The 15,622-nt window shown below is 45.1% G+C and overlaps 2 protein-coding genes across 12 annotated transcripts; one reads left to right on the forward strand and one right to left on the reverse strand.

Annotated features, from left to right (window-relative positions):
- Positions 1-1,084: 1,084 nt before the first annotated feature.
- On the reverse strand, positions 1,085-4,353 carry LOC128505469 (dnaJ homolog subfamily C member 30, mitochondrial). 3 transcript variants are annotated; one of them, XM_053475905.1, is made up of 2 exons: positions 4,066-4,353; positions 1,085-2,225 (listed from the first exon to the last, which is right to left on the reverse strand). In XM_053475905.1, the coding sequence occupies exons 1-2, from the start codon at positions 4,100-4,102 to the stop codon at positions 1,510-1,512; spliced, it is 753 nt and encodes a 250-aa protein (XP_053331880.1). In that variant the 5' UTR covers positions 4,103-4,353; the 3' UTR covers positions 1,085-1,509. The 3 variants fall into 3 exon arrangements, with proteins under 3 accessions (XP_053331880.1, XP_053331882.1, XP_053331881.1); XM_053475907.1 differs by having other exon boundaries at positions 4,041-4,108; XM_053475906.1 differs by lacking the exon at positions 4,066-4,353 and adding an exon at positions 3,885-3,989.
- Positions 4,354-4,374: 21 nt separating this feature from the next.
- Positions 4,375-15,258, forward strand: kctd7 (potassium channel tetramerization domain containing 7). Of its 9 annotated transcripts, none has more exons than XM_053475903.1 (6): positions 4,375-5,289; positions 5,787-5,956; positions 6,112-6,290; positions 6,528-6,829; positions 7,777-7,866; positions 15,183-15,258. In XM_053475903.1, the coding sequence occupies exons 1-5, from the start codon at positions 4,927-4,929 to the stop codon at positions 7,822-7,824; spliced, it is 1,062 nt and encodes a 353-aa protein (XP_053331878.1). In that variant the 5' UTR covers positions 4,375-4,926; the 3' UTR covers positions 7,825-7,866; positions 15,183-15,258. The 9 variants fall into 9 exon arrangements, 5 of the variants coding, with proteins under 5 accessions (XP_053331878.1, XP_053331877.1, XP_053331879.1 ...); XM_053475902.1 differs by lacking the exon at positions 15,183-15,258 and adding an exon at positions 8,458-8,840; XM_053475904.1 differs by lacking the exon at positions 15,183-15,258 and having other exon boundaries at positions 4,376-5,289; positions 7,759-8,425.
- Positions 15,259-15,622: the final 364 nt, after the last annotated feature.

The raw sequence follows: 15,622 nt of genomic DNA on the forward strand, positions 1-15,622 counted from the left end.
ATATAAACCCTCTTGATGCATTCTCTGCTGTTTTATATTATTTCTTATTTTATTGTATTATTATTATTATTGTTATTCGTTTAAAACTTAAAATGGAACTGATGTGTAAATATAAAACTCTATTCCATTTTTATACGTATGTAATATGATTTGTATCGTCTATATTTACAGATGGATTCTGAATATTCTGAGAAATCAGTCACTGTATCGTTTCATGTTTATTGTATTAACTTTATTATGTTAATTTTATTTGTTAACAGCCAGGTGTGAGAACGGAAGTAAATCTATTTTATATTTTCAGTGTATTGTGTGCGTATGTATGTATGTGTGTGTGTGTGTGTGTGTGTGCGTGCGTGCGTGGTGGCACACTATTTTGTACTTATGAAGTCATTTATTTTATTTATTCCAATAATTAACATCAGTTTATTCTAAATAATTCAAGTTTTTCTTATTTTAAAACCATTGAATAAATAAAAAGTTAATGTTATCATTTGTAGTCTGCAGTTTTATTAATTTCCCCCCAGTTCACCTGATGCACTTCGATCTTTCTATCTCCTGTATGTCTAAAGATACTGTACAGTATACTAGTACAAGGTTAATGATGTTGTAGTTTATTCATTAAAATTAATAATAATCATAATAATAATTATAATTATTTAATAATTAAAAGATCATTATTAATAATAATAAAATCCTACAGTCTTGTTGAGCCCCCAATAACGGACTGGACTCCATATGAACTTCTCCACATCTCCTGTTCTACTGAACCTCCAGCCTCCTAACACACAGTATGAGTGCAGATCAATCCCTGCTATCTGTTATCACCCAGATGAGGATGGGTTCCCTGTTGAGTCTGGTTCCTCTCAAGGTTTCTTCCTATTACCATCTCAAGGGGTTTTTCCCTCAGCACCGTCGCCCTCGGCTCGTTCATCAGGGACGATCTGATCATTCTGATTCACACACACACACATTCCATACAGACTTAAATAATTCTTCTGATTGTGTAAAGCTGCTTTGTGACAATGACAAATGTTAAAAGTGCTCTCTGTGTAGTTTTGTGTTTGTGTAGTTAATGTTTCAGTAATAATTCTTTAATAAAGCTTTATTCTGTACAGAGGCTCCGACGTTACAATCTCATTATCAAGACACAGAATTTACAGAAATAAAACGACTGAGTTTAATCTGTGTGTGTTTATTTCTACAGTCTTAAAATATGTGAATTATGTGATGTTTATGATTTATATTATGACCAATTTTATACACAACCACATATTTAATGATTGATTAGGGTTCTTATAAATATTATGATTGTGAAATAAATTAAATTTCCAGAATGTAAGTTCTATTTTCTTTTCTTTTTATTTTGATTTTTTCGTTTTCCTCACTGATGTTTTATTCTCTCTCTTGTTCCTCGTGTTCCTTCTCCTTCCACTTTAACAGTCTTAATACCGTAGTTATGTCCCCCCCCTCCCCCACCCCCACACACCTGATCAGAGACAGAGTAATAAATCATCCCTTTGTGGCCTTCAGACTAAACAGAATGGTGGCGGCTACAGCCAGCATGACGCCTACGGCCAGGTCCGACAAGCGGCCCAGCCTCCGGTTCTGAAACGTCTCTTCTTTCTGCCTCTGGATCTCCTGCAGGCGCGTGCGGATATGCTTCTGCCGCTGCAGCTGCTCGCCGTAGTGCGCGCGGTAGAAAGAGTCGAAATCGAAGATGTTTTGCGCTCGAGCGCCGACCTCCGGAGAACGACGGGATCTCGCGCCGTCGCTCTGAGACCTGCTCGTCGTCTCTCCCGTCGCAGTCGGTCTGCCCGACCCCCGGACGTCCGCCTCGCTGAGGATCCCGGCATCATATCTCTTGCGTAAAGCCCGGTTCCCCAGAACGCTGTAGGCCTCGCTGACCTGCGAGAAGCGCTGCGCCGCATGGTCGTTGCCCGCGTTTTTATCCGGGTGATAGATGAAGGACTGCTTGTAGTACGCAGTCTTGATCTGCGCCTGCGTGGCGGTGGGAGACACCTGCAGGATGTCGTAATAAGCACTTTTTGATCTGTACAGAGGGATTTCCTCAGCGCTCGAGCTTCTGTACGATCTCCATACGTTCATACGCATACAAGGTGAAATACCGTAACTGTGAATCGCTCGAGTCACCGCGGGAACCTCCGACAGCTTCTTACTGCAGACCAGACCAGGGAGACAATGTGGAGTCGTCATCCACAGGCTCACTGTAATCACAAACAGCCATTCACATCGTTACCATCAAAACGACTTGGATTTAATTACTGAAGTCTACCTTTAACCTGGACAGGTTCTACACAGCGACAAGCCGAAGCTCTTCTCCAGCTTTACCCGCTTTAGTGACTACTGAAGAAAAATTTTAGAATGTTTAGACTTTTTTAGGTTCATAATTTACAGCATTTTTATAGATGCTTTTACTTTCTATAGTATTATTTTCATTATCTTTCAGCTTATATAACACTTTATCCTGTATAAAAGGCCCGGGGACGGAGCCTATCCTAGGCAGGGTACACCATGGACAAGATGCCAATCTATTACAGGGTACACACACACACACACACACACACACAATGGGCAATTTGGGAACGCTTCTTCTTTGTCTTTGGGCTGTTCCCTTTCAGGGGTCGCCACAGCTAATCATCTCCCTCCATCTAACCCTATCCTCTGCATCCTCTTCTCTCACACCAACTAACTTCATGTCCTCTCTTACTGCATCCATAAATCTCCTCTTTGGTCTTCCTCTAGACCTCCTGCCTGGCAGTTCCAACCTCAGCATCCTTCTACCGATATATTCACCATCTCTCCTCTGAACATGTCCAAACCACCTCAATCTGGCCTCTCTGACTTTATCTCCAAAACATCTAACATGGGTTGTCCCTCTGATGAACTCATTCTTGATCCTATCCATCCTTGTCACTCCCAAACAGAACCTCAACATCTTCAGCTCTGCTACCTCCAACTCTGCCTCCTGTCTTTTCTTCAGCGCCACTGTCTCTAAGCCGTAGAGCATCGCTGGTCTCACCACTGTCCTGTACACCTTTCCTTTCATTCTCGCTGTTATTTTTTTATCGCACAACACACCTGACACTTTTCTCCATCCATTCCAACCTGCCTGTACCTGCCTCTTCACCTCCTTTCCACACTCCCCATTGCTCTGGACCGTTGACCCTAAGTACTTAAAGTCCTGCAATTTGGGAACGCTGATTAGCCTAGTCTGCATGTTTTGGGACTGGGGGAGAAAACTGTAGTCCAGGGAGGAAACACACCAAGCACGAGGAGAACATGAACTCCATGCACCCAAGGCGGTAATCGAACCCTCGACCCTGGAGGTGTGAGGTCACAAAACTCTCTAAAACTATCTTAACGTTTCATCCACTGGAAAACCCGAGGTCTGTCTGTCCAGAATTTATCACAGCATCACGCAAAACTGTCCAAACAGAAGTTAGTGAAGTATTGCGAGTCCTTCTGTATTAGTCTGAGGTTAAACCTGGACCAGAGATAAAACCGAGATGTTGAGTGAAGGTGAAGTGATGAGCAGGTTTTCTGCCACATTATAAAGTGAGGGCAGCATCAAACTTAAACCGAGCGCTGGACAGAATTTAATGAAACTCTGGCAGTACTCAGATATCTGTATGATGTTTATTTCAATTAAGACTTTTACTGTCAGCGACGCGGAGTTTAACTGCTAAATAAATCAAACTTTCATTAAACGAGAGATGATCGACATTATACACGTGAGTCTGGCGACATCTAGTGGCTGAAAGAGGAAACTGTCTTTTATTTTTGTAACTGATATTTATTTCGTATTTGTTATTTATTTCTGAAATAACGTCATTTTAATTATTCAGCCCGATGTTTATACTCACTTCAGTGAACATGAGCCCGTTTAATAGGCCCGATTCACCTTCACACTGCCTTAAAAAGGTCATAAACACAGGTTTATAGCATTTCCCCAAAACACCCGGTTTGTCTCTTACACACAACCCCTCCGCGCACTATCACACACACACACACACACACACACAGAGTGAAGAGTGTCAGTCCTACCGGCCCCCGAGCCGAGCCGCAGCCTGACCTCCGCCATAACGAGTCCCGGGGCCGTGTCCCAATCCGCACCCTGACCCTGACATGCGCACTGCACAGGGCACTGACCAGGCACGAGGAGGAGGAGGAGTATACACCCCGTCTAGTGCACTCTGAGTCTAACACTTACCGGTTCAGGATTCAGCCCTAAGAACTCACTTTACTTCCGGTGACAGAAAGCTGACCAATCAAAACGTCCCTTTCTGGCACGCGTGTCATCAAGTAACCAATCAGGATCGAGGATGAAATCCAGCCTCACGGACTGTCGGGGCTCCAGTGCTGGCCTTGTTGTTGTTTTGTATTATTATTTTTTGTTTACATTATAACCCAGATGGTTAAATGTTTAATCGTAAATTAGGGATGGTTTAGGGGGAATAGTAATAATTCCATTTAAGAAATATTCTAAACAGCTCGTATTAGGTGGAACCTCACCTGTTAATTAATTAATTTATGATTTATTCCAGTTTAATTATGATAACGTAATGAATTAATAATTAAAACTTTAAAAATAACAATTAATTTTGGCAAAAAACGGAGTCGGAAATCTGCTGTGTGTGTGTGTGTGTGCGCGCGCGCGCGCGTCAGTGCGTATTTTAGGAAAAAGTAGGATTGGAGGCGTGGTTTAAGTGTCGTGCTTTACGTTGGGGGCGTGGTCTAAGGGGGCGTGGTCTGTTGTGTCCGCAGCTGGACGGTGATGTGAGGCAGAGCGAGAGATAATCTCCATCATCCTAGTGTGTGTTTGTCTTGACATTCAGGACTCCATCCCGCTACACACACACACACACACACACACACACCTGGGTCCAGTCGGGATCTGTAGTGTGCATGCAGCAGAATGGAGCAGGCGAGACGCCGAACGGAGCAGCAGGACCGCTCTCCCCCCTCAGCGCAGTTACCTCAGTTACCTCAGTTAGCACAGTTAGCACAGTTAGCTCGGCTGCTCTCCGCCCCGCCTCCGCTCTCTCCTGCTCTCCATCTCCGTCCCCCCGGATGAGGCGGCTGCACCACGAGGCCCGCGGAGCTCCCCCTCAGCCCACGGTCATGGTGGTGCTCTCGGCCGCGCGGGACCCCGAGCCAGCGGGAGACCTCGCCGTGTCCAGGCCCGAGGAGGAGAGGCGCAGGCCGGCTGGTTCTGTCCTGGGCAGGAGCCTCCCCAAAGCGGCGCGCGCCCTGCCCGCGCCCCAGGAGGTAACCGGCCCGCTTCATCACCTCATTTATTACTTTATTTATACACCAGGAGGTGTAACACACACACACACACACACACAGATCAGTCTGTGTACACGCGCCGCTCTCCGTCACACACCTGTCATGGTTTCATTTTATTATAACTGATCGTGATGTCAGTGTTGTCCTCGCGCTGGACGCTGGATTCACTTCCCGTCTGATTGGTGCGTCACGGCACGTGCACGACAGCTCGCGCTTCTGATTGGCTGTTCTCACTCTTGCCACGCCCATTTTATTCTGATTCATTAGCATGTTTAGGAAAATTCCACCTTTATCAAAATGTCTATAAACAGCACAGACACTGTAGAGGTCTGTAGTCTGTTCAGGTCATTTTAAAGGTCATAGTTCATCTTTATTTTATTCTTTGTTCGACTCTAAGTTAAAACCCAGTGTGTTACAGCTGTCTGTCTCTGAATGTTAATGTTATACGTTAATATGGAGGAATCTCTCGACCGTAGTTTCCCGAGGTGATTCCCCTGAACGTAGGAGGCACGTACTTCACCACACGTCTGTCCACGCTGCGGCGTTACGAGGACACCATGCTGGCCGCCATGTTCAGCGGGCGGCATCACATTCCCCGAGACGCAGACGGGAGATACTTCATCGACAGGGACGGAGCTTATTTTGGGTGAGAATGTAGGATAGAGTTACAGTGAGATCTCCCGCGCACACACACACACACACACACACACACATGTAATTAGATTTATTGTACTGTGAAACACTACAGTGTACATTAATGGTTTTCTCATGTCTGTTTGTGTGTGTTCTTCCTGACTACAGGGATATCCTAAACTTCCTGCGTGAGGGCGAGCTGCCTCAGAGGGAGCGGGTTCGGGCCGTACACAGAGAGGCGCAGTATTACTCCATTGGGCCGCTGCTAGACAGTCTGGAGGACAGACAGCCTCTGACTGGGGAGAAAGTCCGCCAGGCGTTCCTTGACCTTCTGCCTTATTATAAAGGTCTGCCACACACACACACACACACTCTCTCTCACACACACACTGTCAGAAGTGCAGATTTGTGTTGTTTTTGTGATGAGTTTCTTACAGCACTTACTAAACTGAACAAAATGCATTTTCAGCGTTCTTTTATTTATGTAATGGCACCCAAATTTAGGAAACTCTTTGAAAACCTGTGTTTTAGTGTAATATTGTTATACATTTTGTGATTTGTGTGTGTGTGTGTGTGTTCCTCAGACAATCTGGAGCGCATCGTGGAGATAGCGAAGCTGCGAGCGATGCAGAGGAAGGCTCGCTTCGCCAAGCTGAAGATCTGCGTGTATAAGGAGGAGATGCCGATCACGCCGTACGAACGTCCGCTCTTCAACTCGCTGCGGTTCGAGCGCTCCGAGAGCGAGGCCAAGCTGTTCGAGCACCACTGCGAGGTGGACGTGTCGTTCGGGCCGTGGGAGGCCGTGGCCGACGTGTACGACCTGCTGCACTGCATCGTGAGCGACCTGGCCGAGCGCGGCATCACCGTCGACCAGCAGTGCATCGGGGTGTGTGACAAACACCTCATCAACCACTACTATTGCAAGAGACCCATCTACGAGTTCAAGATCACCTGGTGGTGAAGGAACGTTTAGAGACATTGGGACGCCGGTCCACATTCGCTTCCTTTAGAGACTGGAAGCGGCTCGCGTCTGCAACGCGCTCGACACTCAAATATTAATGCATTTAAAATCATGTAGTGGTGCAGGACGGGTTCTGAAACGGGTCCGGGTTCACTTACTGTAGCAGGTCCAGGTTCCTCTGAGAGCTTGCATGCACGCAGCAAACTTGATGCTAATGTCGCTAATGTCGCTAATCCATCTGAGCCTGAGATCTCTTAATGAAGTACGTTAATAGTGTTTAAAGCGATTTACTTTGAGGAACTCGAGAGAAGGTTCCAGTTCTAACCTTCATCCAGATTCCTCAAAGGTCTCTTAATGATGTGTTCCAGGAAGTCGTGTAAGAAGCTTCAGGAGGTCTGTGTCTGCGAGCTTCAAATCCCTCGACACTAAACAGCTCTGCTTACTAGAACCGGCGCGGATCGTCCGGCTCAGGGTGATGTAGGAGAACATTGAGGATCAGGAACATTAAAGACTGTATCATTATCTTCATCATCACCACCACTAGTGCAGTAAGTCCCCCCAGTAGTGCAGGACAGGTTCTAGTTACTGGAACATGTTCGGGTTTTAAGGATCTCACAGGAAGCTTGGCTCTAGCATTTCTGGTTCTGGTCGGGATCTCCCTCCTGAGCGGTGCTAGTCAGGAACGTTTAGTGGTTCTGTGAGCCGTGTAGTGTGTAAGGGCCGGTGTTGTATCCTGGGTTAATGTGGTTCAGTCTCTACTTTGTGTGTGTGTGTGTGTGTGTGTGTGTGTGTGTGTGTGTAAAACTGGACTCATGCTTTGTTCGTTGTGCTTTTCATCTCACCTTGTTGTCCAGGTGTTCTGATGAACACAGGATCATGTGCAGGACTGCCTCCTGGTTCTGAAGCTAAACTTAAACTGAACCTGAGCTCCAGATACACAGTGGGTCACGTACTTTCTTCAGGTGTGTAACTTCTAATGTGAAAGTCTTGAATAACACCACTTGTGTAATAATAAACTGTAAGCTGCAGTGTGTGTGACTGTGAGTGAGTGTGTGACTGTGAGTGAGTGTGTGACTGTGAGTGAGTGTGTGACTGTGAGTGAGTGTGTGACTGAGTGAGTGTGTGTGTGTGTGTGTGTGTGTGTGTGTGTGTGTGTGTTAAGCCATGCTGCACTGATCTGACTGTTAGTTTCCACCCTTTCCCCTGAGACTCGTTCCCTCTGTAGCTCTGATGTTTCAGTCTGAACGAGCAGCTCATCTGTAGCCCAACACTCTCTCTGTAACTAATCCAGTTGTGTGTATTTTTTTTACGTGTATATGTACGTGTGTGTGTGTGTGTGTGTGTGTGTGTGTGTGTGCGCGAGGGCCATGATGAAGCTGCATGGGGTTTCTCGGGTTTGGTCGTCAGTCTAACTCGCTGCAGTTTCCTCTTTAACCCCGCTGCGCTGCAGTGTCCGCGGCGGCCGAGCCTGGTGCTTGTACTGCTTTATCCTGCTGATAATAAACTCTGTCTATTTTGTCATTTCTGTGAATAACGAGTGAATCTGTTTGTAGGGAAACCTGAGAAACCTGTACAGAGGAGTGAGGGAGGGAGTTTATAGTTCACCTGCGGGCGTTTACTGAGTCTGATGACTGAGACTGAGACAAACACGCTGCTCTCACGTCATGTGGGGACGAGAAGAGAAACAAAATCACATGTCACAACAGGGAATTCCAGCAGCTCATTTCAAGTGGGAACTACGAGTAGTGTGTGTGGCATTCTGACAGCAGCGATGACATGACTTCATATGGTGTTAAGGCTGATAAAAAGTTCAGGTTTAATAAATATACTTCAGTGGTCTCCCTCTCTAACACACTCATTTTCAATAGCGCTTTATCCCGTACGGGGTGGGGCGGAGCCTATGGGGCAGGGTACACCTAGAAAGGGAGCCAGTCAATCGTAGGGCACACACACATTCAAACACTACGAGGTGGGGTGAGGTGGGGTATTGTGGGGTGGGGTTGGGGGGGCTACCTACACTAATTTGGAAACGCCAGTTGGCCTAATCTGGAGGTCTTTCCCACGAAGAGTGTGGGAGGAAACAGAGTACCCAGAGGAAACCCACCATGAGAAGGAGAACATGCAAACCTCCACGCCACCCTGCCACCCTTAGGGATCAATAAAGTATAAAGTATCTATCTGTCTATCTATTAAATAATATTATGACAACATATTTAACATGAACACCGCAGTAAAGAATAAAGCTACATGTTTCATCTAGTAAATGAAAAGTCCAAGTGTGAACATTTTCAGGTTCGACTATGATTAATGTGTACCTTTTCACCTCCATCACCTCCATCCTCCCACAGTACTGCACTTATACCAACTCCAGCTCGAGTCAAATACAGTATCAAGTCAATTTTTCTTTGTTGTTCAACAATAGTTGGAATCCAACAGGTTGGTTACATCACCACCAACTGTCATCTCCCGACCTCTTAAAGCTTTCTTCCTTGATCTTGTCTTGTTCTGTGTCTCAAAGTCTTCGTCTGCTTTGATCCAACACTTCCACACAGTCTTCTCTATATGTTCCCCAAAAACTGTGCTTTTTTATTCAGAATTACTGGTAAGATTCTGAAGTATGTTAAAAAAAAAGTAATAAAATAAATACACTACTCACAATAAGTTAGGGATGTTGTTATTTACATGAGTGCTTTTTCTATTTGCTCTGAATTTGAATGAAATAAGTAAAAGTTCCTTTTGATATTACTAATAATGTATGAGAAAAAACACCATTTTCATTAGTTTCCAAAACCTTAGACAATAACAAGGATAGCCCCAAATAACAAAAATTGACAATGTCAGTAGCATTTGCCGCAATGACGGCTTGACGGCGACGTCTCATGCTTCTCACTAGCCTCATGATGCGTTTCACTTCTCCACAAGTGCTACATGCAGTTCTGCCAGGTCACGTGGGGTGGGGTACGATCATCCAGTCTCTGTTTCAACTGGTCCCAGACGTACTCTATGGGGCTCAGGTCAGGGGACATTGATGGCTGTACCATATGAGGCACTCTAACTTCCTGAAGTCGAGCTGTGACTATTCTGCCACTATGTGGTGGAGCATCATCATCCATGAACAGAAAGTTGGGGGTGTGCTGGCGGAATCGGGGGATGATGATGGGTTCTATGATGTCTCTGACGTAAGAACGTGCAGTGACTGAGCCATGTACAATAACCAAATCTGTTTTGCACTGATTGGTGATGCCTGCCCAGACTGTTGCACCTCCTCCGCCGAAGCAAACCCTGGGGACCATGTTGACCTCAGCGTTTCGCTCACCTCGCCTTCTCCAGCAACGCTGACCCGACACTCATCAGTGAACAGGATGGTAGACTACTGCTGCATTGTCCAGGTCACATGGTCTTGTGCCCACTGCAAACATTTATGGTGGTGTCTTGGTGTCACTGGAGTCACCTGCAACGGTCGTCTGGCATTCAAGCCAAAGTCGGTTGCGAATGGTTTGTCTATAAACCCTAGTACCCCTTCCATCTGGTAAACGGGCCTGCAGCTGTGTGGCAGTTGCATAACGATGTCTGAGTACATAGGTCCTTAGTTACTGGACATCGTTGCCGGCTGTCACTCGTGAAGCTCCTTGATCTGTCATGAACTCTGCCAGTAGTTCTGTGTTTTGATGCAAGTCTGCTGATGACACTTTGAGACACACCAAGTTCACGAGCGACATCTCATTGCCTGTCACTGACCCGAAGGCACGCCATGGCCAGGTGGCGCTGCTCGTCCGTTAAGTGACATCATGTGTTCATGGCTGTTTGAATGATGAACTTGGAAAGACTTACTGACAATACCAGCTTTTTAAACCCACAGAATGTTGAAATTGATGCCACATTGAAAAAGGGTCTTTTGGGATTGGCCCAAATATAAGGCACACCTGTACACAATGAGACCATTACATGGAAAACACAAAATGAGGTGGGTGTGTCTATCACCCTAATATGATTGCCTGTGTGAAAGTGAAACAAACTGTATGTATGACATCCACTAAGTCTCTCACAATATCCGTAACTCATTGTGAGTAGTGTAAGTAAAAAACTGAATAAATAGGTTCAAAACAAGATCAGATTGTGTGAGTTTGAGAAAGAGTCTAATAAGAGGTTGGAATGAGTTTTAGAAAGGCATCAATTTGAGATTGAATTACTTTATGATGCACACTGACTTTTTAATCATTATTAAGTGTAAAGATGTACTGTATAAAGACAAGCTGTGTGAGTTAATACATTAAATAATTTAAAGAGTGTGTAACATAAAGAAATATTCAGTTTGTTCAAATACATCTTCCTACACTAAACCCTGATTCTAGAGCTAAAACAGCATATAATGTTTGATATATTTATCGTTTATTATATATTTATTACATATAACATGCATAATATTAGTGTCAATTATTGCATCAATCAATAACAATTATTCTTGTTTATTCTCTTATTAACTCATCTTACGTCTTAATAATTTGTGGACTCAGTCTGGTGTTATGTAACACGCCCCCAGACCCCCACTCCCACCCGACCTGATTTGTTTTAAAACAAAACAAAAAAATTTGTTGCAAAGTAGTGATGATCGGACCCAAGCACCTGCTTTATTACGACCCGTGTGCACCAGACAGCAGGCACAGTGGGCACATGCATTTACAGGGGAAATGACAATACCATTATGACATAATATATCTTCTTCTTTGTCTTTCAGCTGTTCCCTTTCAGGGGTCGCCACAGCGAATCATTTGCCTCCATCTAACCTTATCCTCTGCATCCTCTTCTCTCACACCAACTAACTTCATGTCCTCTCTCACTGCATCAATAAATCTCCTCTTTGGTCTTCCTCTAGACCTCCTGCCTGGCAGTTCCAACCTCAGCATCCTTCTACCGATATACTCACTATCTCTCCTCTGAACATGTCCAAACCACCTCAATCTGGCCTCTCTGACTTTATCTCCAAAACATCTAGCGTGGGTTGTCCCTCTGATGAACTCATTCTTGATCCTATCCATCCTTGTCACTCCCAAAGAGAACCTCAACATCTTCAGCTCTGCTACCTCCAACTCTGCCTCCTGTCTTTTCTTCATCGCCACTGTCTCTAGGCCGTAGAGCATTGCTGGTCTCACCACTGTCCTGTACACCTTTCCTTTCATTCTCGCTGATACTCTTTTATCGCACAACACACCTGACACTTTTCTCCACCCATTCCAACCTGCCTGTACCCGCCTCTTCACCTCCTTTGAACACTCTCCGTTGCTCTGGACCGTTGACCCTAAGTACTTAAAATCCTGCACCTTCTTTACCTCTGCTCCCTGTAGCCTCACCGATCCTCCTGGGTCCCTCTCATTTATACACATGTATTCTGTCTTGCTGCGGCTAACCTTCATTCCTCTGCTTTCCAGAGCATACCTCCACCTCTCCAAATTTTCCTCCACCTGTTCCCTGCTCTCGCTACAGAGCACAATGTCATCTGCAAACATCATATTCCATGGGGACTCCTGTCTTACCTCATCTGTCATCCTGTCCATCACCAGAGCAAACATAAAGGGGCTTAGAGCCGATCCTTGATGCAGACCCACCTCCACCTTGAACTCTTCTGTCACACCTACAGCACATCTTACCACTGTCTTACAGCTCTCATACATGTCCTGCACCACTCTAACATACTTCTTTGCCACTCCAGACTTCCTCATACAATACCACAGCTCCTCTCTTGGCACCCTGTCATACGCTTTCTCTAAATCTAAAATCAATGCAACTCCCTGTTACCTTCTCTGTACTTCTCCGCCAGCATCCTCAAAGCAAATACTGCATCTGATGTACTCTTTCTAGGCATAAAACCATATTGCTGCTCACAAATGCTCACCTCTGCCCTTAACCTAGCTTCCACTACTCTTTCCCACAGCTTCATTGTCTGGCTCATTAGCTTTATACCTCTATAACTGCCACAGCTTTGCACATCTCCCTTGTTCTTAAAAATTGTCACCAATACACTTCTCCTCCATTCCTCTGGAATCCTCTCACTCTTCAAGATCTTGTTAAACAAACTTGTCAGAAACTCTACTGCCACCTCTCCTAAACACTTCCATACCTCCACAGGTATGTCTTCTGGACCAACAGCCTTTCCACTCTTCATCCTTTTTAACGCCCTTCTCACCTCACTTTTACTAATATTTGCTACTTCCTGTTCCACAACAGTCACCTCTTCTACTCTTTGTTCTCTTTCGTTTTCCTCATTCATCAACTCCTTTAAGTACTCCTTCCATCTTTCCATCACCCTCCTGGCATCTGTCAGTACATTTCCATCTCTATCTTTAATCACTCTAACCTGCTGCACATCCTTCCCATCTCTATCTCTCTGCCTTGCCAACCTGTACAGATCCCCCTCTTCCTCCTTACTGTCTAGCCTAGCATACAAGTCCTCATATGCTCTTTGTTTGGCCTTTGCCACCTCTACCTTTACCTTACTCTGCATCTCCCTGTACTCCTGTCTACTCTCTTCAGTCCTCTCAGTGTCCCACTTCTTCTTAGCTAGCCTCTTTTCCTGTATACACTCCTGAACTTCCTCATTCCACCACCAAGTCTCCTTGTCCACTTTCCCCTTACCTGATGATACACCAAGTACCCTCCTACCTGTCTCCCTGATCACATTGGCTGTAGTTGTCCAGTCAACTGAAAGCCCCTCCTGACCACCCATAGCCTGTCGCAACTCCTCCCTGAAGACTACACAACATTCTTCCTTTCTCAGCTTCCACCACTTTGTCCTCTGCTCTGCCTTTGTCCTCTTCACCTTCCTTACCACCAGGGTTATTTTACACACCACCATTCTGTGTTGTCTGGCTACACTCTCCCCTACCAACACTTTGCAGTCACTGATCTCTTTCAGGTTACAACGTCGACACAAGATGTAGTCGACCTAAGTGCTTCTGCCTCCACTCTTATATGTCACCCTATGTTCCTGCCTCTTCTGGAAGAAAGTATTTACTACTGCCATTTCCATCCTCTTTGCAAAGTCCACCACCATCTGTCCTTCTACATTCCTGTCCTGAAGACCAAACCTGCCCATCACATTTTCATCACCTCTGTTCCCTTCCCCAACATGTCCATTGAAGTCTGCACCAATCACCACTCTTTCACCTCTGGGGATGCTCTGCATCACTTCATCTAACTCACTCCAGAATTTCTCCTTCTCTTTTAACTCACATCCTACCTGTGGGGCATAACCACTAACAACATTGAACATTATCCCTTCAATTTCCAGCTTCAGACTCATCACCCTATCTGATACTCTCTTCACCTCTAGAACATTCCTTACAAACTCCTCTTTCAGAATAACTCCTACTCCATTTCTTTTCCTATCCACACCATGGTAAAACAATTTGAACCCTGATCCTAAGCTTCTAGCCTTGCTACCTTTCCACCTGGTCTCCTGGACACACAGTATATCCACCTTCCTTCTCTGCATCATATCAACTAACTCTCTTCCCTTCCCTGTCATGGTCCCAACATTCAAAGTCCCTACTATCACTCCTAAACTCTTGCCTTTCCTCTTCTCTCTCTGCTTTCGAACACGCCTTCCTCCTCTCCTTCTTCAACCAACAGTAGCCCAATTTCCACCAGCACCCTGTAGGTCGACAACACCAGTGGCGGTCGTTGTTAACCCGGGCCACGACCGATCCGGTATGGGATTTATATTCGTGATTCGCATCATTGATTTGGCAAATGTTTTACGTCGGATGCCCTTCCTGACACAACCCTCTGCATTTATCCAGACTTGGGACTGGCACAAGAAGACACTGGATTGCGCCCCCCCCGTGGTTGCATTATGACATAATATATAACTCTTTATAATAAAGAACTTTATAATTCTAAATAATTAAGGAGGTTATTAGCCACTTTAAACATAGGTTTAAGGCATCACCATGGCTGACACAGCTGGACCGTTTGAGATAGCAAAAATCCGTTCGCAATTTTGCATCATCAGTGTCTTGACATCATGTTGGTTCAGATTGGTAGTGATCATATAAATTACCTAGGAGCAGTATATCAAAATGTATTGGGTGTGGCAAACGGACTTCTTGTTAATAATAATAATTTTTATTTTTAAAGTGCCTTTCCAGAGCTCAAGGACACTTTACAATTAGAGAGGAAAAAAAACAAAAAAAACATGCAGAGGCCAGGTAAATTCAAGTGTAACATTCTGAAAACAAATGAGTTTTGAGTAGAGATTTAAATATGGAGATGTTGTTAACAGAACGGAGAGAGTGAGGTAGAGAGTTCCAGAGTTTGGAAACAATAACACTGAATGATCTGCCGCCCATTGAAGAGAGGCGGTACTGAGGGACAGCAAAGAAACCAGAATCGGAGGAGTCGGAATGTAGGGGGCAAGCAGATTAAAAAGGTAAGTGGGGCTAAGGCATGTATAGATTTGAAAACAAGGAGAAGAATTTTGAATTTGATACGGTAAACAACTGGGAGCCAATGGAGATCAGACAGGAGTGGGGTTATATGAGCAGCGCGTTTGGTGTGAGTGAGTATTCTAGCCGCAGAGTTTTAAATATATTGTAATCTGGAGATGGAGCTAGTGGGTAGACCAATTAAAAGGGCATTACAGAAATCAATGCGTGATGAGACAAATGCATGGATGAGAGTTTAGGCATCTTTGGTACTGATGAATGGACGCAGTTGGGCAAT

This window comes from Clarias gariepinus, chromosome 17, assembly GCF_024256425.1.
Source record: "Clarias gariepinus isolate MV-2021 ecotype Netherlands chromosome 17, CGAR_prim_01v2, whole genome shotgun sequence".
NCBI classification, from domain to species: Eukaryota; Metazoa; Chordata; class Actinopteri; order Siluriformes; family Clariidae; genus Clarias; species Clarias gariepinus.

What these genes read in the sequence shown, in the direction of transcription:
- LOC128505469 (XM_053475905.1), bottom strand. Translation starts at nt 4,102, where the DNA reads ATGGCGGAGGTCAGGCTGCGGCTCGGCTCGGGGGCCG. An exon ending in GCGGCTCGGCTCGGGGGCCG is followed by an intron (nt 2,226 to 4,065) that starts GTAGGACTGACA and finishes TTGTGATTACAG; the next exon opens with TGAGCCTGTGGATGACGACT.
- kctd7 (XM_053475900.1), top strand. Translation starts at nt 4,927, where the DNA reads ATGCAGCAGAATGGAGCAGGCGAGACGCCGAACGGAGCAGCAGGACCG. An exon ending in CCCTGCCCGCGCCCCAGGAG is followed by an intron (nt 5,290 to 5,786) that starts GTAACCGGCCCG and finishes TCTCGACCGTAG; the next exon opens with TTTCCCGAGGTGATTCCCCT. An exon ending in CCTTCTGCCTTATTATAAAG is followed by an intron (nt 6,291 to 6,527) that starts GTCTGCCACACA and finishes TGTGTTCCTCAG; the next exon opens with ACAATCTGGAGCGCATCGTG.